A 24,675-nucleotide genomic window follows, 5' to 3' on the forward strand; every position below is an offset into this window, starting at 1 on the left:
GTGTAAGTTGAAACATTATAATTCTTATAATTTCTATTTAAATTTTTTGTTTCGATTGAAGCATGCAATAGAAGATACATACCCAAATGCATACAAGACATCATCGTTAATTAATACATAAAACAAGATTGGTCGTTTTTATACAAAGTAATTGTTAAAGCCAGTATTAGCCCACGAGTACATGATTTTTATTTGCATTTTTACAATACAAAAATTTACGTATAAAGTACTACTTCTATTCTAACGCTGTAACAATAAACACTTATGTATTAAACGTAAATTGTGAAAATTAATGAAATAAAACGTGTAACAGTATTGCTAAAGTTTAGCGATCAACTATTTATAATCCAATGTATAAACTTTTGTTTTTTTCAGGGACTTACACCAATGTGCTCTAGGCCCTCCACATGTTCGTCGTCACATGCTGTGTATTTATCATAAGGCTGGGCATCACCTGCTGTTGATTCGAATTCGGAGTGGAACTGGTAACGATAGTGGTAAACGAAGGTTTCTGAGCGCACGTTCTCATATGAATCGGCCAATGCGTTTGTTGACAAGGATAATCGCAATAAGCAGTGTTCCAACAACAATAAAATAATGCTTCTCGACGACACACTGCGCACCATTGCTTACGTTTGATTTCATCGATACAACGTTGCTTTTCTTCTTCAGTTTCTCTACGTGTTTCTTCGATGGCACGTAATCGTTCAGCTTCTAAACTCGCCTTCATTTCTTTTAATATTCTATCTGGAATAGAAAACTTTAATGTAATAAACAACGGACGCAAACACAGTATCCGGACATACCAGTATTGTGTTTTAATTCAGCTAATTGTTGCTGATGTTGCCATCTCATACGTTCTATCTGTAATCTTAGGAAATGAACAGTTGCTTGATGATTTTCAGACATGTTATCACTTTCACCATGTTGACTCTCTTGCGCCGCTTCTTTATACGCTTCTTCCATTAGTTTAGCCATTTTTTTGGCTAAATCTTGTGCATCGTAATACAAACGGGCACTAATGGGTCCTGCTTCCGGTGGTAGCATGTTGTATTCGACGCGATTCTCTATTTCATGAGTAGTAGGCACGTAACTCACGGCGGCATCCATCGTAGTAGATAGCGCGTTTGGAATAAGTTGCGGGCAATTACGAGATTTATTAGAAAATGTCTTTCGAGCTTTACTTTCTTTTATCTGGTCATATGATGATTCTTTATTTTTCTCTTTATCGCTAATCAAGTTACCGGTAGATTTTTTCATGTTACGTATACCGTCGGTTCTAACGAAAAATAAATAGGCAGGTTGATCCGTAGCACTTTTTTTATGACCGTTAACATTATCATTCTTAATGTCATCACTAATATCGTTATCCATTTCTACTTTGTCTGTAGGGACAGATTTAATTGAAACTGTTGGACTATTGATATGTATTTTAGCGTTATCTTTCAGTGAGTTATTCTGTTTAACGGAAATCTTGGTAGGCGTCTTCACTTTCTTACTTTGTTCGTTCACGATAGATCTTAAGACATGCTCAGCATTCACTTTATCGACTATCCTAGTTTTTGGTTTATAAATTTTCCCTACATTTTTAACACCCTTAAGATTATTCTTCTGTGAAGTTATCGAAATTTTACTGACATTCCCTTTATATTTAATGGGCGATTCCTTTTTGGACGCTTTAACATCATTTCTTACGGATATTATCGGAGATTTCTCTTGCTTCAATAAGTTTCCCGCAGATTTTGTATCACGAATCATTACATTTTCAATGTTGTTATTTCCTTCTGTTACATAATTCGACCCGTTCGTACTTTGTTTTGTGGCATTACTATCTTTACCTGTTAAGTTGTTTGTAGCGCTACTAGCAGTAGTAGTAGTAGTAGTAGTAGTAGTTTTACTTGTACTTGGCTTTATTTCTTCTTCTTTCGTGTTTTCTTGCCCGGCTTCTGATTCCTTTTTATCGTTTTGCATAGACTCTTTGCTTGGTTTCTCAACTAATTCACTCGTATCACTAATCGGCATTGTGATTGAATCGAATGCATGTAAGTTATTTGATTCTCGTACTTCTAATTGTTTGTTTTCAGCTTTGTTTTGTTCCTTACCCAAGTTAGTTTCGTCTGATACTTTATTTTCAATATCAGAATTATCCGCTTTCTCTGAATCACTTTGTGTCCTTGTTTTAACATGAGGACGCTTCTTCAGAACCGTATTGTACTTCCAACTAATAATCTCTGGGGATGTGCAGTTAATGGGCTGATCGAGATCGTAATTCGGTAACATTAATTTTATTTGCGTCGGATCATGTGGATTGTATTGCACTCTAGGAGGCGCAAATTTAAATTGTCCGAACACGAGCTCGAGCTTTCGACAATGTCGAGTAATTTCTTGAACGCATTCTTCCATATCTAACTTTCTCTTTCGTGGTAACGGAACAGGCGGTTCTTCGGAGTATAAATACAAATCTCGTGGCGGAACCCATGCTCGGTCATGTTCACCGAAAAACCGTACGTCCACAAAACCTTGAGTATTTACACGAGGCATAGCTTTTGCAGGCCAGAACGGAAATCCTTTCAATTTAGCCCACACGAGTGGATGTGGACGACGACATGGTTCGATAAACCACGATGGTTGTGGCCTTGGTAAGTTTCTACTGTGAGCGTAACAATCAGGACACGCTTCGATCTCCGATACCTCCTGACGTGCAAATTTAATGATCTGTTTGGCAGCATTTGTCAATCTTGATGTATCCGTATAAACCCCGCCGCCTATGTAATTCAAGTTAAATGTCAATTAATATTATCTTCCTTACTGTCGTTAAGATGTACTTGAAATAAATTTATATTCGCCGTATACCTACATGTATTAAACACAATACAGTTGTGTTGTATCCATTTAGCATCAGCCATAAATGCATCTGTGCTACCATATAATTTAGCCTTAACGTTCGATTCCAAGAGGCTTAAATCCATTGGTTTCACTACATAATCTAGGTAGTTCGGAGCATCAGAAAGCTCTACTGGTTTCCAAAATGGCTCTGACTAGAACCGAAAACTTAAATTCAACTTCGTTGAAGATGATACACGAATAGAAATAAAAATTCATGCGTACACCAGACTGCTCCTTCATTCTCGAGACCACATGCTTCAACAATAAACATAACTGATCGATAGATAATTGCGACATAGCCGTAGAACGCGTTTCTGCATTATCTGCACGCAAAATGGCTGCGCATTCTCCGCATATCCAATTGTGAATAGTCGATTGTTGCATTCCTATGCATTTGCGATGCCATGATCTAGGACAAGCGCTACAATGCGCTTCTACAGACTCCTTGTGACAACGCCAACAGAATCTATCGATCGTATTTTTTTTCTTGCGCTTACTTCTCGGACTATTGTCTTCTGAAGATAAATCTCCTTCTTGTACGCTGGAAAAAAGGTTGACCTCTAATTGGTCTTCATACCATACAGAATACTAATAATCCTGCTAAGTTTCTTTGATGAATTTTAATCAATGAATACCTACACCAAACTTCGTCTTGTTCGTCTTAAGGCATTTTCACTTTTAGGTGGACTTTCTTTTTTCTTCTCATTTCTAATCATCTTAGGATCACTTTCAGAAGCAGAAGATATTATCTCTAACTTCCCTGTATTCTTTTCACATTCTGTTTTATTTATATTACATGTAACTTCATCATAATCCAATATAATCACATCTTCACTTTTATTTTTATTTTGCTCATTTCCACCTTGCATTGCACTGTTACTGTTATCCTTAATAGTAGTTTTACTTTTTTTCTTGTTAACATTCTCAATGGACTCTTGTTCTTCTTTATTGATTACAGACTCTACTATCTCTTGTGATTCAGATACAACTGAACTTTCTAATTGTGAGGAATTCACAATAGTCTTCTGTACCTCTACCGATGTCATTTTGATTGATTGCATACATTTAGCTGACTATATGCTTTATTAAACATAATATTGAAAACAAGTTAATTAAAATTTATTACTGATTACATTGTACATATGTTAAACTCAACAATTCTTGAGGCAACACAATTCAATATAACACATTGTATTAAAGAAACAGAATGGGAAGACATTCTTTGAATGATCAATATATGAACTTCTAATTAAGTAAACCATGTTCTGCTTAAGAGCAATAAGTATTGTTTAACAAATATATACTGCATATTGATTAATAATAACATTGTGAAATATACAACAACAAGCTGTGCACAGGGGCTTCAAGCTATATCCTACACTATAATATGTACACATACAAAGCAATTACCATGTATTAAAGCTGTACATAAACGTAGATATTCAGACGTATTCAAAGGATCCTGTACAATTTTTCAGCACGTTCAACGTAATAATCCCTTCAAATGGAAATCGCAGTCGATAGGGATAAGCAAATATAACAGCAGCTCACACTTACTAACACGACATTGCATCAAAAGCGTGAACATTCGTTCTCTCCTCACCCCTCTACCGACAGCGGGCTTCGCGCCGCTGGTATCTCCATCTGTCGGTTTTAACTGACATAAATCTCTAGAAAAAAATCATGTGATGTTTTAAAATTTAATGTTTGTTTAATATTGCGATCCAGTGATACTTATGTTTATTATACATACCTACGTGCAAATTTTATGCAAATACGCATATGCTCTATGATTCAAGACATCCAGAATGATCCGCTTTTTGTTTTATTAGTTTAAAAATAGGTTAGATATCTTTAAATGCATTTACAGAGAGATTCAAATGTAAAATCAGATAAAAATCAGATACATATATCTATACGCACTTCCATATGAATCGTCTATTAAAATTTTGACAAACTGGTACTTCTAAACCTAAGGTATTCCTCGTTAAAATATGTTTTAATGCTGTTCCGCTGTACTCAAGAAAAGTTAACGCATTCTGTGCTTGCTGAATATACTATATGAGAATGAAAATACAAAACAATAATATTTCCGTATTGTTTAATAGCCAGTCTGACCATGTCATTGTACGACTACGCTCGGTGAATAATAAATTGAAGTATACATGGTCTTTCATCGTTTCTTTCAGGTTATTACGTTACGCAATAGGTTAGGTTAGACCAGCGTGCTCATATTTTTTCCCTGGAGGCTCGCTTCCCCTCTTTTTCGCCCGTATTTCGATCCCCACTATTATTCCCCTCATGCGTGCTCATGCGCGTTCGCGAAGCTCTCCGCAGCGCTACCGTGAAAATCACTGCATACCCCCACCAACTATTGGTCCCCACCATGGTCGCGTCGTCCCCACTTTTCGGCCGAGGGAAAAAATATGAGCACGCTGGGTTAGACGTATGTAACACATACATATGCAATTGCAATACATATATATATATATATATACCGTGGTGGGGAAGAGCCTGTCAGAAACGAGCAGAAACGAGTAGAAGTAGAAGGAGGTAAATCCGGATGGCATGGCTCCGGAAGGTAACAAGGTAACAATAATACAACAACAAGAGAACGAATTGGAGAAGAGACGGTTGATATTTCAGCACTTACGACATGCCAAAATTAATATTCATTTTAACAATTAGCCAATTACGACACGTAACATTGCAACAAGTTGCAGAAGTAATATAAAGTCATCATACTCCAAGCGGAACAGTATAATATCACGAATAATTATAATGGCTAGGACCCACGCATATTTTATCGTTAAGGAGGGGAGGAATACATTTGTATGCTTTTTAGAACTATTACAAATCTTAAAAATGAAATATATCGATATTTACAATAAAGAATAACAAGTTTTAGAAGAAATGCATTATGTGTTGTCAAATTGCTATATACACGAGTTTAAGGATTTCTAATTTACTTCTTGCAGCATCTGAATACGAACTGATCGAATTTATATGTATAAAGAGAAGAATATTTGAGGAATGCATTCACTCGTACCAATTTACAACTTACATTAGGTTACATATACCTGTAGATACACATATCTCAACATATCTTTCATCGCAATGGCTGGAAGCTATAGATAAATCATTTAATCTTCGGATGTATGTTAGTGTCCGTATTGAATGTAAATGTTTTTTACAAGACCTGATTAAGTGATAAGCATTCCTTTACGATTCGCAGACGTGTCTATAATTTTGATTCGTCAATTTTTAATTTTTCAGTGATAATTACGGGAGATTCTGACATTAGGTTATGTACATCTGTCAAAACATATAACGCTTTGAAAAACATTGCAAGTAATCAACATTGACAATCGTTGATCGAAATATATAATGGAACTTGGCGACTTAATATTAATTCCTAAACTCGATAATGTTGCATTAATTGATAAGAGTGATGGAAGTAGTAAAACTATTGATGGAACACTGTGCATTAGTATTCATCATCTACTCTGGTCTTCGCGGCAAGGCAATGATCAAGAGCTTTGGGTATGAATTCATAAACAAAATTATTTTTATATCAAACATTACTTTTTGTGGTACTAAATCTTGCATGTTGACATTTTTCAGTTATTATATCGAAAAATTGATCTTATAGAGAAAAAGTTGAATACTCCAAATTCAGGGGGTAGTATTATATTGAAATGTAAGGATTTCCGTATACTCCAGTTAGATATTAATTCAGCAGATGACTTGACAAATGTTGTGTTGTCTATAGAAAAGTTAACATCGCAAGGTAAACTTACATTACGTCGTTTTACATAAAATTTTATTGACTCACATTGGCATTAACTATTCGTTATTTTTCTGTTTATTCTAGAACAAACTTTACAGTATCCCTTCTTTCATAAACCACAAACAACTAGTAATATTGCGGCGCCTATAGAAGATGGATGGACTGCATTTATTCCAGTATCCGAATGGTCAAAATTATTAACTGCTCATGCAGACGAATGGCGCATTAGTTACTTAAATAAAGATTACAAAGTTTGTGATTCTTATCCGTCGGCTGTTATAGTACCACAGCATGTAGAAGATAAAGTGATAATATCATCTGCCAATTTTAGAGATGGTGGAAGATTTCCTGCTTTATGCTATAGACACGAAGGAGGGGTACATAATAGTGCATTACTAAAGAGAATAAAACAGTCCATTGGACACATATGCTTATAGTTGATAAACGATTGATTAATTACTGTTGCAGAGTATTTTATTAAGAAGTAGTCAACCAATGTGTGGTACTAACGGTAAAAGATGTAAAGAGGATGAGAGGTTGTTGAATGCAGTGTTAGGACCAGGACGACGTGGGTAAATGGAATATTTTTGTTAACACAATTATAATACTTTGGTATCTGATTGTACTAGTTGAAAGTATTATTAAAATTGTATCTGTTCGATCTAATCGTTTACTAATATAAAGTTTGTCGATAGTTATATAATAGATACAAGGTCCATTAGCCAAGCTCAAAGTTCCAGAGCCAGGGGTGGTGGTACAGAAATTGATGCTGCTTATCCGCAGTGGCGGAAAGTACATAAAACAGTTCCACGACCACACGATTTAGCCGATAGTTTTTTTAAATTGATAGAGGCTTGTAATGACATAACGTGTTCTACTTCCCAGTGGATCTCAAGACTTGATAATAGTGGATGGTTATCCGCTGTGCAAAGCGCTTTAAATGCCGCTTGTGTAACTGCTCAATGTCTCCACCAAGAAGTAGCAGCAGTGCTAGTTCATGGTATCTACACAATATTTATAAAATGACTGATAAAGTACATTTGCGTCGATTATAACGATAATACGTGAAGATTTCGTTAAACGTTGAACAGGAAGCACTGGCAGAGATTCTACTCTAGTTGTAACGAGCCTAGCACAAACAATATTGAATCCAGACTGCAGAACTGTGCGTGGCCTTCAAGCTTTAATCGAACGCGAATGGATACAAGCTGGACATCAGTTTTTCAGTCGCACACGCCACGGACCGTACCATCCATCGAACTCGCAGAGCAGTTTAACGCATGCCCCGACTTTTCTTCTATTTCTCGATTGTCTTTATCAACTTCACTACCAATTTCAATATAGCTTTGAATATACAGTCGATTTGTTAATTGAATTGTACAATCATGCGTATTGTTCCGATTATGGAACGTTTTTAGGTATTTATACACAATAACATCGCTCTTGCACTTTCATAATTTTAATATACTTCTTATTTAAATAATATTTAAACGAAATTTACAGGCGATTCAGAAGCGGAGAGAGTTAAGCTTCGATTATCTGAGAGAACATGTAGCTTATGGTCGTACATAAATCGACCAGAAGTATTAGAGAAATGGTTGAATCCATTATACGAACCGAACTCCGGGGTTATTTGGCCAAGCGTTGCACCTCTTAGTATTCAATTATGGAAGGAACTTTATCTTGCTCATACAAGTGTTGCGCCGTGGAAAGATTTACTCTCATCTATAACTCAAATAAAACAAAATCACGTGGCGGTACGTAAAGTCGCTGGCAAATTACAACTTCAAATTAAACGAGCAATAGAGGAAATGCGGTCAAATCCTGATCTGTGTTACGATGAAGAAAATCAAGATGAACATACCCGTATAGCACAACTAAGCCTAGAATCTCAAAATACTTGATGTAAATTGTAGATACTGCACGAAAAGATAATTCCCACTCTATTCCATAATATAAAATTTATGATGCCTTTTATTTATGATGTACAATTAGTAGACTTACCAAAAATCTATCATACTCCCAAAAGTACTTGTTTACTTTTACTCACTTTATTTTTAAGCTAAGAATGATTTTTATAACAATATATAATAATGTAAATACAAATACAATATAATATATATATATATATATATTACACATATTTTTTTATATCATGTTTAATTATTATTATACAGCGGTAAAAGGTTGGACGGGTTGGACGTTTATTAAAAAACGTCTATTTGCGATAACCAAAGTTATATGCATGGAGAATTTGAAGAGAGAAAAATAAAATAAGGCTTTGGACAGTGTGTAAGCCCTATCTATACTCGTATTCTTGATTCAAATGTAAAAACAATCTTCAAGAGGGTAAAGACAAGTTTTTACCGTTACTTCGGAAGGATGATTCGAATAAGAGAGAAAAAGATAGAGCAAGAGGGGAATAGGGGCAGCATGATTATCTTGCTACCGATGAAAAGAGGGAGATCATTGGAGGGGAAACACGGCAGGTGTTCGTACACAAAGAAACTGAACGAAATCTTGTAGTGATTCGCTTGGAATTCAAAACTTCTCATGTATTTTATCAATTTCATATAAGTACAGCTTACGCATAAAAATAATTTTAATACGATGACACACATAATGCATTAACAGCGTTAATCCAGATTTGTTTTAACATAACACATCAACGCAACATAACAAAACAACGAAGAACTTTTTTTCATCACCACACTAAATACTTGGAATAACGTGAAAGAAATGTTTTGATTTATTCACTTGCTTCGTATAGCCTGTAATTTTCCATGAATCGCGTCTATGGCAAAGCACAAAATTGATTGAAAACAACTTACGAGTTGCATTCGTAGTTTCAAGAAAGGCATTTACTCTTAAAGATTAACTCACTCCGAACATCGGCTTGGCTTGATTTCCTTGGATGAGTGTGGATCTAGTCACGAATAAAATTATAAAACGTGGACTGAATTCAAACCCATCTAAGGCCATCAAACAAATTCGGTTTCTTCTAATTTTCAAATACGTGAACGTTTAAATTTGGTGAAACGTGTGGGACGTTAACTACTTGAATACATATCTTGGTGAAAATTCGATGAGAAAGGAAGCGCACGAGCTTAACCGACAGCGGAATCACGAGACAGAATGTGTAGTGGAATGATGCGTTTGAAAATGGAATTGCAGCCGGAATAGTGGGTAGGGGAATAAGAGAGGAAGTGTTCGGATTGGTTCAGTTCCCGACTTCTCCTTTATGGATTCCCGTACGATGGAAAGGGATCATAAATGTTTCAGAATAATGTAGAAAAACATATTTTTCATATAGGAATACTCTCTTTGTTATGAAAGTAATTTTTTCACAATAAAACGTAGTAATGATGCGTAATCTTCATTACTCGATTTTGTAAAAGGTTATAGGCGCTCCAGTTATTTTATGTAACGTACACACGCGATATATTTAGATGTAAAATGAAATGTTCCTAACAAATTTATGTATGTATATATACATCACATATGTACGTACAATTTGTACATATGCATAGACATATAAGTCTGTTATGACAATTTACCTGCACTGTATTGTGCTTACATTAGGCGCTATAAACTTTGCAGTGATGTGATGAACCTGTTACCAGTATATTTGGATTATAAAATGTTTTTCTCAAGAAGTATAAATGAAACAAAAGTATTTTAGAAATGTTACACATGCGTGTTCAAATAGTAAATCGGTAATGGTCTCGCAGCGTTACGTTTCTGTAAAGGTATATACGCGTACATTTATCATGATATTTGCAGAAAGTACTGATTGCTGTCAGTTTCAGACAAAATTGTATCGGTTTTTATTACGTGACAAACCTATTTATCTGTTAATATTATAGATTTCGTAGTACTGTTACCGTTTCGATTGTGGCTACTTACACTGTAGAGTTGTTGAAAATTAGGTAACCTTCAAATTCGTTTAAAATTCTTCAAGTTTCTTTTACAATATTGACTACTTTCGGCGTAGTAATATTTAACAATGAATAAAAAGGGGAACGATTATTATGAAAAAAAAAATAGCAATTAAAAGTTAATCAAACACAATCCAAAAAATATCTCTTTTAATACGTATGTGTAGATATTATTAATGTGTGTTCCTTATTATAAGAAGTGATTAATTTACAGGAATATCGACATGAATACAGCATTAAGTTCAGTCAACAGTGGCGGTGATAAACGTGTACCAGAAACAACTGTACAAAGCATAGTACAGAATTTAACTACTATATCAAGTATGCAAAATGTGCAGAGTATCGTTCAAAGTAATATGCAAAATATTCAATCAACGCAGCCTATAGTGGGTTCAGTTGGAACACCTACTAGTCTTGTAGGTAAATCAATGACAATGGATATAAATCCGAAATTACCTGTTATGAAACCTGTAGTGCCTTCTGGCACTACGTCTACTTCAGAAACAAATAAAATAACCACAACGGTAATTGATAATTATAACTCGTAAATGAGTCGTCGAATAAATGACAATTATTTTTATAAATTTTTACGCAAGTATAAGAGATTGGCGACTATTCCTTCACAGATCTGTCCAGTGGGCTCTACGGTAAGAATAATATCTCCAGGTATGTTAAATACAATGGAACGTCAAAATCAACCACAACCTCAGCAGCTATTACAACAGGCACAGCAGGTGACAAGCATACCAGCAACGTATCATGTACCCAGGGGACCAGCTGCAGTTGCTAATATATCTGCCCCAAGATCGACAGTGGCTACTCCTATTGTTAGAGCTAATACAGGACAAGCCATACCTACTACCAGAGCAGGGTATAAACATATCTCTTGAGATAGAATCATTTCAAGATTAACGCGCTGCTAGTATCTTAATATCCGTACAAGTGGGTACAATCGACGTTTCATATTTTAGAAATACAACTATCCCAAATTCTCAGTGGCAACCTAAGACAACGCCAATGGTGTACGCGCAACCACAGAGGCATACAGCACCTCCGGTCAGTCGAATTTCAAGGCCACCGTCGTCGGTGTATACCGGTCAACAACCTCGTTTAATTACACCTACGAATCAAGGGAGATCTGTGCAAGCTACGATGGTTACTGGAGTTCCTGGCACTCCCTCCAGATTGATAGCGCCTGTTCTTCAAGCAAACAATAGTATTACCAGATTACCAGTTTCACAAAGCAGACCATCTGCTCCCCAGGTATCGAATATATCACAAACGGCACAAACTGGTAGATCTTCGACTCAATCAATTCAAGTAAGTTATTGTAACATGGTGATGAGATACAAATTATAATGTTCCCAAAGTAATGCAACATTTAGGTGAAGGTAACTAAAACTAAATTCATATTTTAGCCTAATCAACCAAGTAGATCTCTTAATACCACTGGCATTGTGAATCGTATAGCTGTATCGGCACCTGTTGTTGGAACCGCCAATAGAGTGACTGCTCCTGCTGCAGTTACCGTTCAACAAACAGTCGGGAGACAATTATCGATTAATACCGTTGCTACTCCGTCAACTGGTACTGTTAACAGGATCGTAATTCCTTCTCAACAAGTAAGTATACAACCACTTAGTTCTGTCCATCATTGCGTAGAGCATCTCTGTATTAGTCGAATATGAACAAAGTTGATCATATAATAGATACAACAATCACAACAACAACAACAACAACAACAACAACAACAACAACAGCAGCAGCAGCAGCAGCAGCAGCAGCAGCAGCAGCAGCAGCAGCAGCAGCAGCAGCAGCAACCGCAGCAACAGCAACAGCCGCAATCACAATCACAGGCAGCGCCTCGAGTTGTACAGACAGTGACTTCCTTGTCGAGTCTTAACACAGTGTCACGTGTAATTGCTACAACAGCAAGTACATCAAATACAACACGAATATCGCAGCCTACATCAACGACTGTTGCTAGAATTACTGGAATGTCTGTGCATCCTTTACCCTTAGCACCTGCGAGAGTTACATCGGCGCCTGCTAAAACGGTACAACCACAAGGTATAGGACAAACTGTTCAAATTAAGCCCACTCAACCATCTGCGTTTCGAGTTTCTCCGGCCAGCAGTACAAACAATAATTCGAATACAACGCCTACTCAACCAGTACAAGGGCAATATTTGCACCCTCCACATACTGCTACCTATTATTCTTTCGAGCCCACAGGTAATTTTTACTATTATTACTGATGTCTACAAAACACATTTTATTTAATGATAGTTACAGGAACGTATACTCAATATCGTCAAACTCCAATAAGATTACTCGTCGAACCTGGATACGAAGAACCTCACACTAAAACAAATGCTTCTCCAAGACCAAGTATACTTCGGAAAAGAGATCATGATAATTCACCTATCAAAGGTAGGAAACTAGATGGTATTATGTGTACGACGTTTTCTATTCAATTTATTTTTTATTTCATCTCATTCGACGCGAGGGTTAATGAAATGGCATTGAATTTTTAGGTACGGCAAAGAATTTAGTTCCTGTGCTCGCATCTTTACCTCCTGTGACAACGTCCAGTCCACCGTGTTCACCGAGAGGAGACCAAGATGGTGGAGGTTGTCAGAGTTCTGGATCTACTACGGTTTCAGCAACATCGTCACCTGGACTTGACGAGGAACCAGAGCAATCCAGAATTACTATAAATCCAACAGTCGAAATGTCACCACGGAAAAAGCCTCGGAAGCAACAACTTACTGGAGTAGAGTTGACGGAGTCACGGTGTACGGAAGAAGAAATGCAGTTCATCACCGAAGATAGAGTGAAAAAAGAGCTTAAGGAAGAACCGAAGGAGAAATTGTCGGAGAAAAAACAAGCGTCGAATTTGCAATGCGACATTGTTAAATCTCCTGCCCAACAACCAACAGTTGCGATACGAGCACGACCTACGCCTAGTCTATTAGGTTGGTGAATGAAATATAATATAAAAATAAAATGGTTATTAAAATATATGTTGAAAGTAATTACTACGGAATGTACAGGTCCTTCTTGGAAGAATAGGTGGGGTAGTAGACTTCATCATTACAGAAGGCCAAGCGAGGTTCGGCCTCGTGAGGAAAGGCGACCCACAGTTGCAGAAATAGCCCAACAGAAACATGTATTACAGAAACTAAATGGCTGGAAAGTATACCACCTCACTGCACAAATGGAAGATATCGCTGACCTCGAGAAACAAGTAAGTTTCAATTCACTGTGTGACGTGTATTTATACGATATAATATTTACTCATGTGAAACTTGTGAATTAATGTGTGTACAGGTACACGAAAAATTGAAAACGACCCTGACTATGCTCGAATCACAACAAAATGTCAGAAATAGACAAGACGATGGTCTGGAACGTGTCAATGAATTGATTAAAGGGAATATGCAACGTAGTAGTTTAATTAGTGAAGGAATGAATGAAGCGCGTACGCAGCTTATTGCTATATTTCAACATAAAGGACCTATTACAGATATTTTACAACGGTGCGGCAATAAACGAGCTCAAAAAAAGAGAGACAAATGAGCCAATTTGCATAATGGATTAACGCGAATATGTCTATAAGAAATCTTTGCGTAAGCAAAGATCGAGGAGGAGTTATTTTTATCTGTTTCACAGAATCTATATTATAGGAGTAAAATAAATGGTTTTATAAGTCTATGAGACAACTGTCACTAACATGTTTATAGTTTTATTACACAAATCTCTGACTTTATTTTTTATACAATAGGTATTAGAATTTTACATGTATAAATTCATATTCATCATCCACATTAAAACTGTTTTACAGTGTAAGAGGAAGATCTGGGATTGTCTGAAACATTGTACCCATCAATTGATTATGCTCGTGAAAATTAATCAAATTGAATAATCTTATTTTTCACAAAGTACTCTTCCGGAGAAAGTAGGAATGATGCCGAAGCGTGCTTGTTGCTATGGCAACAACAGTTTGTTATTTCGGATTAAATGTGCAATGCAGAAATAGTATAACAATAACAATATGTGGTGGGGATACAGTCCTGCATTGGATATACAGTTCGAAATTAATAAATATGAAGTCAACAGTTCAGATGAATCTCTCGACGTATTACTCGTAGGTGCTGGTGATGCAAGACATGTCTTGAAGACAATAGCATCATCTTATTTGCACCGCGATCGTATTATTTTGTATAACATAATTGAGCCAACATTGGAACAAGTTGCCAGATCTATTGTTTTATTGAATATTTGTTTAGAACCGGATTTGGGTATGTATAAAAGATTCAGAGAAATCTTTTCCCTTCTTAATACGGAATCGAACGAAATAAAAAAATGAAATTTATCGAAGGACTGCAAGAGGCAACTCGTTATTACTTAGAGATATTTGGGAACACATTGGTAAGACCTGCTACAGGTAAATATTTGATCAGATGCATCAATCAATTAGTGGATATACCTACAAATACAATTGACTGTCCTTGGTTAAATTTGGAACACTTGAAACGTAGAGATAAAGATCGATTAGAAGCAATTTTCAAGTGAGTCTTCTTAAAGGATTTCAAACTTTACCTTCTTTACTGTCTTTCACATTACCATTGATTAATCATCCATATCCTGTAAGATTTTGGGAACGTGCAACACGTGAGAATATTCCTATTGTGGATTATTGGGATAAAAGAATTAGGAGATCGTTGAAGACAAGATATGATTATAGGGAAGGTGTCTTCGATTGGGATTATCATATGATTTTGAAGTCCAGAAATGTTTCGAACTTAACGTTACAGGAATATAGGTATGCCTTTTAACTGCAAAATATTTCTTATCAATGTTAACATGTGAATATTTACATGATTTAATTTATGTTGTCCCAATATTAGATTTTGGAGAAATAGTGGGATTGCATTTACATGGTTAGAAGGTGAACCAATTAGAAGCAATCCCACATTATTAAATAATATAATACAGTATGGACCAGGGTTTTTACACTATGCGTATTTAGGAGATATTACAAATGGTCCTTTCTTCTCCTGGACATTAGGAGATACAAAGGATAAGTAGGATCCGTTCAAAGATTTCTTTATATCATCGTATCATGAATAGAACTATATTTAAAAAAAAACCACACACACACAGTAAATGGAGAGCGACTGATGTAGCTGAGCGAGAGATTATGAGAAGTATACATGAAATTAGAACTCGGGAACCAATATGTGAAGATCTTATTGCATCCCATAGAGATTCCTCTTTATTAAATGGTACATTAGTAATTGAATCACCTGGCACAGAAATGGAACAAGAATCATGGAAAACAAAGGGGAACAGACATAGAAAACATAAAGCATCTTGGACAGATATTGAAAATCATAAAGTATTGGAATATTTTCTTTTGAATTTTACTTATAATATAACATTTTTTCAACTCTATTGCATAAGTTATATTTTCAGATAATCTTTCATCCTGTGGCGTTTTTAGAAGTTTTTAAGCGAAAATCAGAATATGATAGTAAATTTGAATTTATTTGGGTAGCTTATAATATGACCGAACAAATACCCAATTTTGTATCTTCACTTAAGAAAGGAGGAATCATGTTGGTAGAATTACCAAAGAATTTAATAGAATTAAGAGATGAAAGTTTACAAAATTTCGTGAAGGAATTGGAAAGTATGGTACGTCAATATGGACTACGCAAAATTCATGACATAAATGCTAAAGAGCATTGTGTTGCTAGATTTTTCAAATAAATTTCAATGTCAATTTTCCTTATGTATATAATTCATTTAAAACTTTCAATGAAGCATAAATTGTATACGGTATTCAATGTTCATTTATACACGCACGCGCGCGCGCGCGCGCGCGCACACGCACACACACACACACACACACACACACAACGTTGTACGTGTAGAAATTTAATCGTAGCCGTAGTCAAGTTTATTCATGAAACGATTCATTTTGTAATAAACAGAATAACTTACACCAGCGTATTTGAGCGTATAATCATACATACATAATGATTATAAACATAAACATCGATTATCTTGGAAATCAAAGATGATAGATCATCAAAAATAACCGATAAAAACAAAAATCACCAAACATTAGGTATAGTGAAAAATTAAACTAAAGCATGGCTTTGAGAATCACCCGAAATCGCGGGAAACGCGTCCTGTTCCTGGTCAGAGACCCGTGAGGTTGAGTTGCAAATTCTACATATTAAGCAGGGTTATTGTTTATGGGACATTGAATTACTTTTTTTGGTAGCTCACGCGTAGTACGCGTCGACTTCTGTGTGCTCAGGAAAAGTACCTGCTGTCCCTTGAAGAAATAAAGTAACCCTTGAAAATCGGCCATCGCGGCTATTTTCAGCGATAATGAAAATTGTTTTCTGTACGCGAGCCCTTTGTATTCAGTTTCTAAAGTTTATATTGTGCTAATTGGTGAAGAAATACATACAATTTAAGAGTGTCGAATAACTATTGTCCCTGATTAGCGAAAATGCTGAATTAGGTGAGAAATGATGACCACTATAAACAGAGTAAGCAGCAAGGTGGACATAACTGTTGACTCAGAATTTGACGAATGCGGTGGGAATTTGGACACAACGAACTGTGACTTCGAGGATGTAAAAAATGATTTGAGCATCAACACTAACAAAATTTTACCTGGTCGAAGTCGTTATGGCAGGACCATAAAACCTAAGTCTCCCAAAAATGAGGTTGCCAGCTCGCCAAAGGCACGTTCCACCTTTTAAGATTATTTACTTAATCTTACTGATTAAAGGATCAATATCATTGTTAATGTATTGTAATATTTCATGTAGAAATCATTAATGCTTTAATGTTGTAATTTTTGCTTGCATAATATGCATTTGCATATATGCATACACGTGTGTATATACCTTATAACAGTTGTTTTCTCTCGTACAACTTTCATTGTATTGCTGTAGACTTTAGGAGTACTATAACTTACAATAATGTTGATATCGTGTGATTTGCAGAATTCCAAAGTGCCAAAGAATCAGTATCAAAATTTATTTGATAGTACTAATGGTAGGATACATGAAAATAATGTATCTAATGACGCAGAGGACACAAGCAATTCCTCAACCAGTTTAAGCATATTGGAAGAAACTACACCAAAGTTGGTTGATCCTCCTGTGGACTGCAGCTGGATATTAGGTCAATTAGCATGGGCACGAGTTGGTAATTTTCCCTTCTGGCCTTGCGTGATAACATTAGACCCTGTCTCGAGAGTATACTACAAATATAGAGGTAATCATTTGTTTCAATCTTGCAATTATTTAAGTTGGACAATTTTATGCAGAATTTCCATGTTTAAAATCTCGAATTTTATTCAACAACGGGTACGGGTTCCTAAATAGGAAAAGATATGTTATATCAACTAAACTATTTAATGTTTTATTAAATAGTTATGATCAGAAGTATAGAATTCAGAGCGAACAGGATATTTACGTGTAGTCTTATGGAAGCTGTGATTTCTATTTGAAATTATTAAATTAATATGAATTTTTATTAAATACTCATTTAATTACTGTATGTTAGAATAATATAATGTAAGACAGACCAATGGGAAGTCCAGATACTATTGGTTTTAACAGAATTTATTAACTTGAACGACCTCGGATATTGAACCTGTAAACAAACTAGTATAAAGAAAATGTAAATATAGCTCATCTATTCCACCACAATATCGTAGCAATCGTGTCTATCACTGTAGTCTTGAAATTTCATATTTTTCTTTGTAATTTTCTAATAATGCGTTAAACAATCTACGTTTGTATGTAACATCTTTTCTTACCGAAACCCACAAAATATACTGGTAAAGTCGGGTATTTTAAACCTGGGCAGTCTACATGTGTTTACATGATTTTAAGCTAACTGACTTAATTTATATAAATGTATATGTATGTATAAATATTTGTTTACTTAGCTACTGGCAGGTCACAGTTGCTAATGATACATGTCCGATACTTCGGCGACAAAGGGCGTCATAGTTGGGTTTCATCGAATTACATGATTCCATATACAAGTCTAGAAGACTTTCAAAAATTATCAGATTCAATAACCGCAGAAGTAAGAAAAAAAGATGCAAGATATGCAGGGGCATTTGTCATTAAATCTGGTATGAAGTCTAAGTGGGAAAGCGCGATTGCGGAAGCTACGGAAGTTCAAGCAATGAACATTGATGAACGTGTTGAACTTTTTAAACCGAAACCAAAACATTCAAGAAATAGATCACCTAAAGTATCGAGTGAAAAGGATAAGATTGGTAAAAGAAAAAGTTCAAGTGATTCGAGTGGACCCGATTCTAAACGAGCTAGACAAGACAATGTAAGTATATTAACAAAACATCTTACGTGAAGAGGTAAAGTAGCATGTTTACCTTCCTTTATGCAGGTAGACGAACTGGATAAATCGTCACAAGACAAAACGGACAGGGTTAGGTCAAGAATATCGAAACACATTGAAAACGGTAAAAGCCATTCAGATACTCCTCCGTTGTCTCCTTTAAATCAGAAAGACTCTAACGATGAGAACTCTGTTACGCAAAAAGAGCATAAACTCGAAGAGAGCGCGGATGGTGTATTTGAAGTGTATTATGAACGTACCAGAGACATGATGGAAGACGCATACCCGGATGCATCAGAGAATGATATTAAAAAATATTTGAAGAAAACTTGGGACACTATGAGTGCTACTTTTCGAAAAAAATATCGGCCGTATCAGGCGTCAGACAGTAACAGTGCCAGTACAAAAGAAAATTTATCAGATCATGAGGACGAATTATCAATAGATTTAGATACGGCTATTAAGGATAATAATAAAAAATCAAAACTCAAGCCTGAGAAAGATGAAACTGGCATTTCAGAAACAAAAAGGAGTAGACCTTACAATCTCTTCAAAGGAATGAAACAAGAAAAAGTTTGTCAAATATGTGAAAAAACTGGGAAGTTGACTAGATGTAAAGGTCCTTGTTATTCGTATTTCCATCTTTCTTGTGTGAAACCAGGAGAATCTAGTCCGGAACATTCCATTGATGAGAATACTATGGATGATAAGATTCTAGACGATATTAAAGACATTAAACAAAGTATTGCTGATGAAGATGAGAGCAATGGTAAAATTAGTGTTGTAGAATGTACGCTTAATAATATATAATATACGTTATGTTGTAGCATGTTCAGTTAAAATTATTTTTAATTCTAGGTAAAACGGAGGAGCAAGAAGATGAACAGTTTAAATGTATCGATTGTTTGTCGGGTGTCGCACCTGCTTGCTTTATATGTAACGAAAGGGAAGGTGATAGAATAAGGTGCTCTGTGTTGGCCTGTGGAAAACATTACCACTCGTCCTGTCTGATGTCGTGGCCTCAAGTAATTTTTTTTTCATGACAAATATTTAAGTGAATATGATTTAAAAAGTGGAATATTGTCACTTACTTATTAAATTTCTGTTATCAGTCTCATTGGCAAGGCGGCCGTTTAACGTGTCCATATCATGTATGTCATACATGCAGTTCAGATAATCCTCAAGACAGCCATTCGAGAGCTCCAAGTGAACGATCGGCACGATGTGTTCGTTGTCCTTCGTCTTACCATACGTCTATAACTTGCTTACCCGCTGGTTCAGTAATTTTAACCGGCAGTCAAATAGTTTGTCCGAAGCATTACAAAGCACCGCAGCCTCCGGTGAATGCGGCATGGTGTTTTCTATGTACAAAAGGTGGAAGTCTTATTTGCTGCGACACGTGTCCGACGTCATTTCATCTTGAATGCTTGGGTATCTGTTTTACCAATACGAATACCACTTTTACATAGCGAATCTTATGATTATGATGATGATGATGATGATGATGATGATATTAATTGACAATTGCATGAATTTAGGAATTGATGCTCCAGACGGTGCATTTATTTGTGAAGATTGTGAAACTGGTAGGTTGCCTTTGTACGGAGAAGTTGTGTGGGTCAAACTTGGTAATTATCGTTGGTGGCCATCCCGTATTTGTTATCCTCATGAAATTCCTGAAAACGTAGAAGCTGTACCTCACAGCCCCGGTAAATTTTGTGTCATGTTCTTGGGATCAAATAACTACCATTGGGTCCATAGGTGAATAAAATTCTTAACTAGTCTCTGAGCTAAATTAAATACGATAAACGATGTTATATACGTATATACACAACGGTATCTATCCCGCAGAGGACGTGCTTTTCTTTATCAAGACGGTGATGCAAATATAAAACCACCAATAGGTAGAAAAAATAGGGACGGTAGTTATCGTAGAGCTTTGCAAGAAGCCAGTCAACTTCACCAGCGTTTAAAAATTGAAAGAGCTACGTCGAAAGATAATGGCTCAAGAGAATTGAAGCCTGCACCTTACGTTAAAGTAAAGGTAAATTTATATGAAACTTAAGAATCTACATAATGCAAAATAATTGATAATTTACATCGGTTAGGTGAACAAACCGGTTGGCAATGTGAAACCAACTGAAGTGGAAAGTATCGTCGCGTGTGACTGTGACGCGGAATGGGACAATCCATGTGCACCAGGAACAGACTGCCTTAACAGAATATTATTAGTTGAATGTAGTCCTGGTATTTGTCCAGCTGGTCCCAAGTGTAACAATCAGGCGTTTGTACGAAGACAATATCCAGCTATGGAACCATTTCATACTGCAGGACGTGGTTGGGGTCTTAGAAGTTTAGAATCAATTAAAACTGGACAGTTTGTAATCGAATATGTTGGCGAAGTTATAGACGAGGCTGAATATAAACGAAGATTACGTAGGAAAAAGGAGTTAAAAAATGAGAATTTTTACTTTTTAACTATAGATAATAATAGAACGATCGATGCGGAACCAAAAGGCAATTTAAGTCGTTTTATGAGTAGGTATCTTTTATCTGTGCCAGATTTATAAGAGTGACAGAGCAAAGACTAAAACGGATTTTTCGATAATTGTAGATCATTCGTGTTCGCCTAACTGCGAGACACAAAAATGGACAGTGAACGGGGACACGCGCATAGGTCTCTTTGCATTATGCGATATTGAGCCTGGCGAAGAACTGACTTTCAATTATAATTTAGCTTCCGATGGAGAAACTCGTAAAGCTTGTTTGTGTGGTGCGTCAAATTGTAGCGGGTTTATAGGTTTAAAAGTACAAAAGCAACAAGTAACGACACCGATTCAGCAGAAAAAGCTTGAAAAAATCGACAAAATTAAACTTCAAAAAAGGTAAATTGCTTATTTTAAATGGCACTGATTATACGTAACACGTAATATTGTATAATGACAATTAAATTGATTAGATCGAGAAGACGTATGTTATGTTGGAAATGCGGGAAACCGATTGAACAGTTAGAAGCATTCGTAGTTTGCGACCAAAAGACATGCGGTAAGAAGTATCATAAAGATTGCGTGATCGTCGACGATGCTGATTCAAGATTCAGTTGCCCTTGGCATCACTGCAAAGAGTGTGGTCGTAGAACGTCCGCGCATTGCTCCTTTTGTTGTGCCGCTTTTTGTCAAGGTAAATAATATACTTGACATTTTAGTATAAAGTTGATCGAGTCACTGATTATGTGGTACCCCTGTCAATAGTGCATTTAGATGGGAACCTATTTGAACAGAGCGAAAGAAATGGTTTTGTTTGCAAGTTTCACGAAAGTATGGATATGCAAAGAACGTTGCCCGAAGACGAGAAAGATTATTCGGACAACGATACTGAAACAGACAAAGAATATTCTTCTACACGATCCAACAGTCCATTGATAACTATGGAAAAATCAGTTCCCCGGGAACCGTCGCCGAGGGTCTCTATAATAGAGGTGAGATGAAAGTTTGTAACGAAAAGGCCACAGTGTTGCACATAGAGATGATGTAAAAATATGGTCTCCTTTTATTTTACGTACCTTAAGTTCCGCGCGACATTATTTTACGTTTCTAGTGTTAGCTTTGTTCCTTTACGTTATGGATAAACAAAACAACGAATAAAATCGACAATTACGGTGATGGTGCTAAGCATGCGAACGAAAATTCATAAGTGTATGTACAATAGTCATGTATTCTTCGAAGGACAGAAAATATTCATCGAATTAAAAACAAGCAAAATTTATAATATCTTTTATTATCAACAGAAATTATTTTTTTTTCTTACCATCCATTTTCTTTTTTTTTTAATTGTTTTTCACTGTTCCCAGCATCCTCTCCATGTGATTGGCAATAGTGAGAAGTAGTAACAAACACTGTACTGTTTAAGTTTGTTCGTTCAAGTGAGTGTATATTTTTGATATTATCTCTGGACTTCTAACTTGTAATTCGATAATAGAGTAAGATATAAAAGCTATTTTTATAACCATAACAAATATCTTCTAAATATTTTTAATTTCGCATATTAATCGGTGAGTAAATTTCTTCCGAGGGCATATCTGATCTAAATTTTGTTAATCCATGTGTACATATCATTATCATTAAATTAGGATATTTGATTCACTCTCGTGTTGTACATCATTTTAGAACTAATTAGTTTAACATAAAGTATCGTATCTCGTATGGGTATTTGTGGACAGTAGTATATTTTTCGAATGTAGTCGTCATAGGTACATCCATTTTCTGTTACGCACACCATTCAAATAGCATAATTTTCGCAACATAAAATTAAATAATACACTACGTTTTCTAGGTTCATCCAAGCAGCGAAGAGAGCGAGGAGTCTCAGAAAGAAGATGAGGAAGAAGCAATAGCGCATGTTGATTTGTCTTGTGAATATAATTCGAAACGTACAAGAAGAAAACCATTGCACCGATTATCTCTAAAATTGAAAGAACAAAGGGATCAGGTAGAAAAATTAAGTAATCTTACGTCTAGTCAATTGGAAGCTATAATCGGTTGCAGCCTGTTCGAGTAATTTAAACGTTCAAATTTCATTCGCCCAATGCACATTTTAACACGCGTAATTACACGTATTACGGGAAATCGTAATTGTGTAATGACAAATAAGACAGAACAACAAACGGCAGTATAAATTAATACAAAAAAAAAAGTTAACTTGTAAGATAATACAAAAAAAATGTGAAATATTTGTAATTATATTACTTGGTTTGTGAAATTCATTCCATGTGAGACTTGACGCAATAATCATGTACAGGAACGCTATTACATGTGAATACGGAAGCTGTGTAATGTACGAATATTCACATGTTAAGATTTACATGGGATCCCTTTTTCTTTTAGTCTACAGCTAACAGAAAATTTCATGTATTGACACAATTTTATTTCGTTTTAATATACAATACGGTATATAGCATTAGGATACGCTAAATTAATTTCGTTTAATTTGGATGCTTTTGTGGATGAATTTTTTAAGGGCCCAATCACTTCCGCCTTATTTTGTACAATATATTTATGCCTTAGTTAATGTGTATGACTTTTTTTTAGTCGTTCCTCATTAAGTAATTAAAATTTCATGTCCGTTTCATAACGGTCTTCAGCAAATAGTCATCAACAAAACAATCGTATTTTTCAAACTGTAAACGACTATCTTTACACTGCCTTGTAAATTTCTAAAAATTTATATAGCACCCATTACGCGTTATTTTTAGTAACATTTACTCTCTTACGAGGTACTGAGTGAATTAAATCTTTATCGTAAGTGACGGAATGAAATGTTGTAAACTGTACTTTTGCGTTCTCAACTATTTCATTTCAAATTATTTTGTTTTACTAAATAAAAATATATAACTGATATAGACGAAAAAAAGGAATGATCTTGTAAGACATGAACATAATAAAACGAGGAACCTGACGCCAACGTGTTTCATCTTAGGTATTATAAGTTGTAAATATACATATTAAATGAGTGTGTTCTTAATAAAAAAAAAAAATTTAAGCAAAAATATAAAATGCAAACGCATGCAATTTTGTAATGTACGTGGAATTTACTATCTCACTTCTACCAAAAGTATGCAAATTCAAGTTTTCATCACTTAACTATATTAATAAATAA

At 35.5% G+C, this 24,675-nt stretch overlaps 5 protein-coding genes across 17 annotated transcripts in view; 4 read left to right on the forward strand and 1 right to left on the reverse strand.

Annotated features, from left to right (window-relative positions):
- Positions 1 to 4,734, reverse strand: part of Zmynd8 (Zinc finger MYND-type containing 8) — a 6,035-nt gene extending 1,301 nt beyond the window's left edge. The window contains exons 1-8 of one of the 3 annotated variants that reach the window (XR_001916810.2): positions 4,640 to 4,734; positions 4,297 to 4,556; positions 3,526 to 3,966; positions 3,109 to 3,427; positions 2,858 to 3,038; positions 807 to 2,765; positions 384 to 747; positions 83 to 246 (exon numbers count right to left, since the gene is read on the reverse strand). Coding sequence is in view for 2 of the 3 variants with exons in the window: in XM_026816757.1 (XP_026672558.1) it covers positions 395 to 747; positions 807 to 2,765; positions 2,858 to 3,038; positions 3,109 to 3,427; positions 3,526 to 3,947 (3,234 nt within the window). In the remaining variant the exon portion in view is untranslated. The remainder of the gene's footprint in view (positions 1 to 82; positions 247 to 383; positions 748 to 806; positions 2,766 to 2,857; positions 3,039 to 3,108; positions 3,428 to 3,525; positions 3,967 to 4,296; positions 4,557 to 4,639) is intronic. The other 2 variants (XM_026816753.1, XM_026816757.1) reach the window with 2 other exon arrangements.
- Positions 4,735 to 5,384: 650 nt separating this feature from the next.
- On the forward strand, positions 5,385 to 8,653 carry LOC108628906 (myotubularin-related protein 9). Of its 6 annotated transcripts, none has more exons than XM_018031154.2 (9): positions 5,385 to 5,475; positions 5,865 to 6,065; positions 6,163 to 6,429; positions 6,511 to 6,676; positions 6,761 to 7,053; positions 7,145 to 7,248; positions 7,372 to 7,676; positions 7,768 to 8,094; positions 8,180 to 8,653. In XM_018031154.2, exons 3-9 carry the CDS (start codon positions 6,274 to 6,276, stop codon positions 8,578 to 8,580), a joined length of 1,752 nt encoding a protein of 583 aa, XP_017886643.1. In that variant the 5' UTR covers positions 5,385 to 5,475; positions 5,865 to 6,065; positions 6,163 to 6,273; the 3' UTR covers positions 8,581 to 8,653. The 6 variants fall into 6 exon arrangements, with proteins under 6 accessions (XP_017886643.1, XP_026672574.1, XP_017886627.1 ...); XM_018031138.2 differs by having other exon boundaries at positions 5,419 to 5,718; XM_018031161.2 differs by having other exon boundaries at positions 5,419 to 5,718; positions 5,865 to 6,052.
- A 1,549-nt stretch (positions 8,654 to 10,202) lies between these two features.
- Positions 10,203 to 14,349, forward strand: LOC108628898 (histone deacetylase complex subunit SAP130-A). Its single transcript, XM_018031130.2, is given in 10 exon segments — positions 10,203 to 10,425; positions 10,815 to 11,138; positions 11,241 to 11,485; positions 11,586 to 11,934; positions 12,033 to 12,236; positions 12,408 to 12,849; positions 12,910 to 13,047; positions 13,152 to 13,592; positions 13,671 to 13,864; positions 13,948 to 14,349. Coding segments are annotated over 10 exon segments (2,673 nt in total). The 5' UTR covers positions 10,203 to 10,338; the 3' UTR covers positions 14,197 to 14,349.
- A 99-nt stretch (positions 14,350 to 14,448) lies between these two features.
- On the forward strand, positions 14,449 to 17,236 carry Dnaaf3 (Dynein axonemal assembly factor 3). Of its 2 annotated transcripts, XM_026816041.1 has the most exons (7): positions 14,449 to 14,918; positions 14,999 to 15,188; positions 15,272 to 15,442; positions 15,528 to 15,704; positions 15,784 to 16,018; positions 16,096 to 16,317; positions 17,159 to 17,236. In XM_026816041.1, the coding sequence occupies exons 1-7, from the start codon at positions 14,672 to 14,674 to the stop codon at positions 17,213 to 17,215; spliced, it is 1,299 nt and encodes a 432-aa protein (XP_026671842.1). In that variant the 5' UTR covers positions 14,449 to 14,671; the 3' UTR covers positions 17,216 to 17,236. The 2 variants fall into 2 exon arrangements, with proteins under 2 accessions (XP_026671842.1, XP_017886670.1); XM_018031181.2 differs by lacking the exon at positions 17,159 to 17,236 and having other exon boundaries at positions 16,096 to 16,627.
- Positions 16,764 to 23,751, forward strand: NSD (Nuclear receptor binding SET domain protein). Of its 5 annotated transcripts, XM_026816027.1 has the most exons (14): positions 16,764 to 17,384; positions 17,649 to 17,922; positions 18,602 to 19,002; positions 19,069 to 19,810; positions 19,879 to 20,045; positions 20,133 to 20,451; positions 20,559 to 20,781; positions 20,872 to 21,064; positions 21,129 to 21,558; positions 21,635 to 21,905; positions 21,980 to 22,200; positions 22,272 to 22,498; positions 22,871 to 22,942; positions 23,353 to 23,438. In XM_026816027.1, the coding sequence occupies exons 1-13, from the start codon at positions 17,166 to 17,168 to the stop codon at positions 22,904 to 22,906; spliced, it is 3,723 nt and encodes a 1,240-aa protein (XP_026671828.1). In that variant the 5' UTR covers positions 16,764 to 17,165; the 3' UTR covers positions 22,907 to 22,942; positions 23,353 to 23,438. The 5 variants fall into 5 exon arrangements, with proteins under 5 accessions (XP_026671828.1, XP_017886773.1, XP_026671831.1 ...); XM_018031284.2 differs by having other exon boundaries at positions 22,871 to 23,445; XM_026816030.1 differs by lacking the exon at positions 23,353 to 23,438 and having other exon boundaries at positions 22,618 to 22,912.
- Positions 23,752 to 24,675: the final 924 nt, after the last annotated feature.

Source organism: Ceratina calcarata, unplaced genomic scaffold (assembly GCF_001652005.2).
Source record: "Ceratina calcarata isolate Rehan_Ccalc_2016 unplaced genomic scaffold, ASM165200v1 scaffold127.2, whole genome shotgun sequence".
NCBI lineage: Eukaryota > Metazoa > Arthropoda > Insecta > Hymenoptera > Apidae > Ceratina > Ceratina calcarata.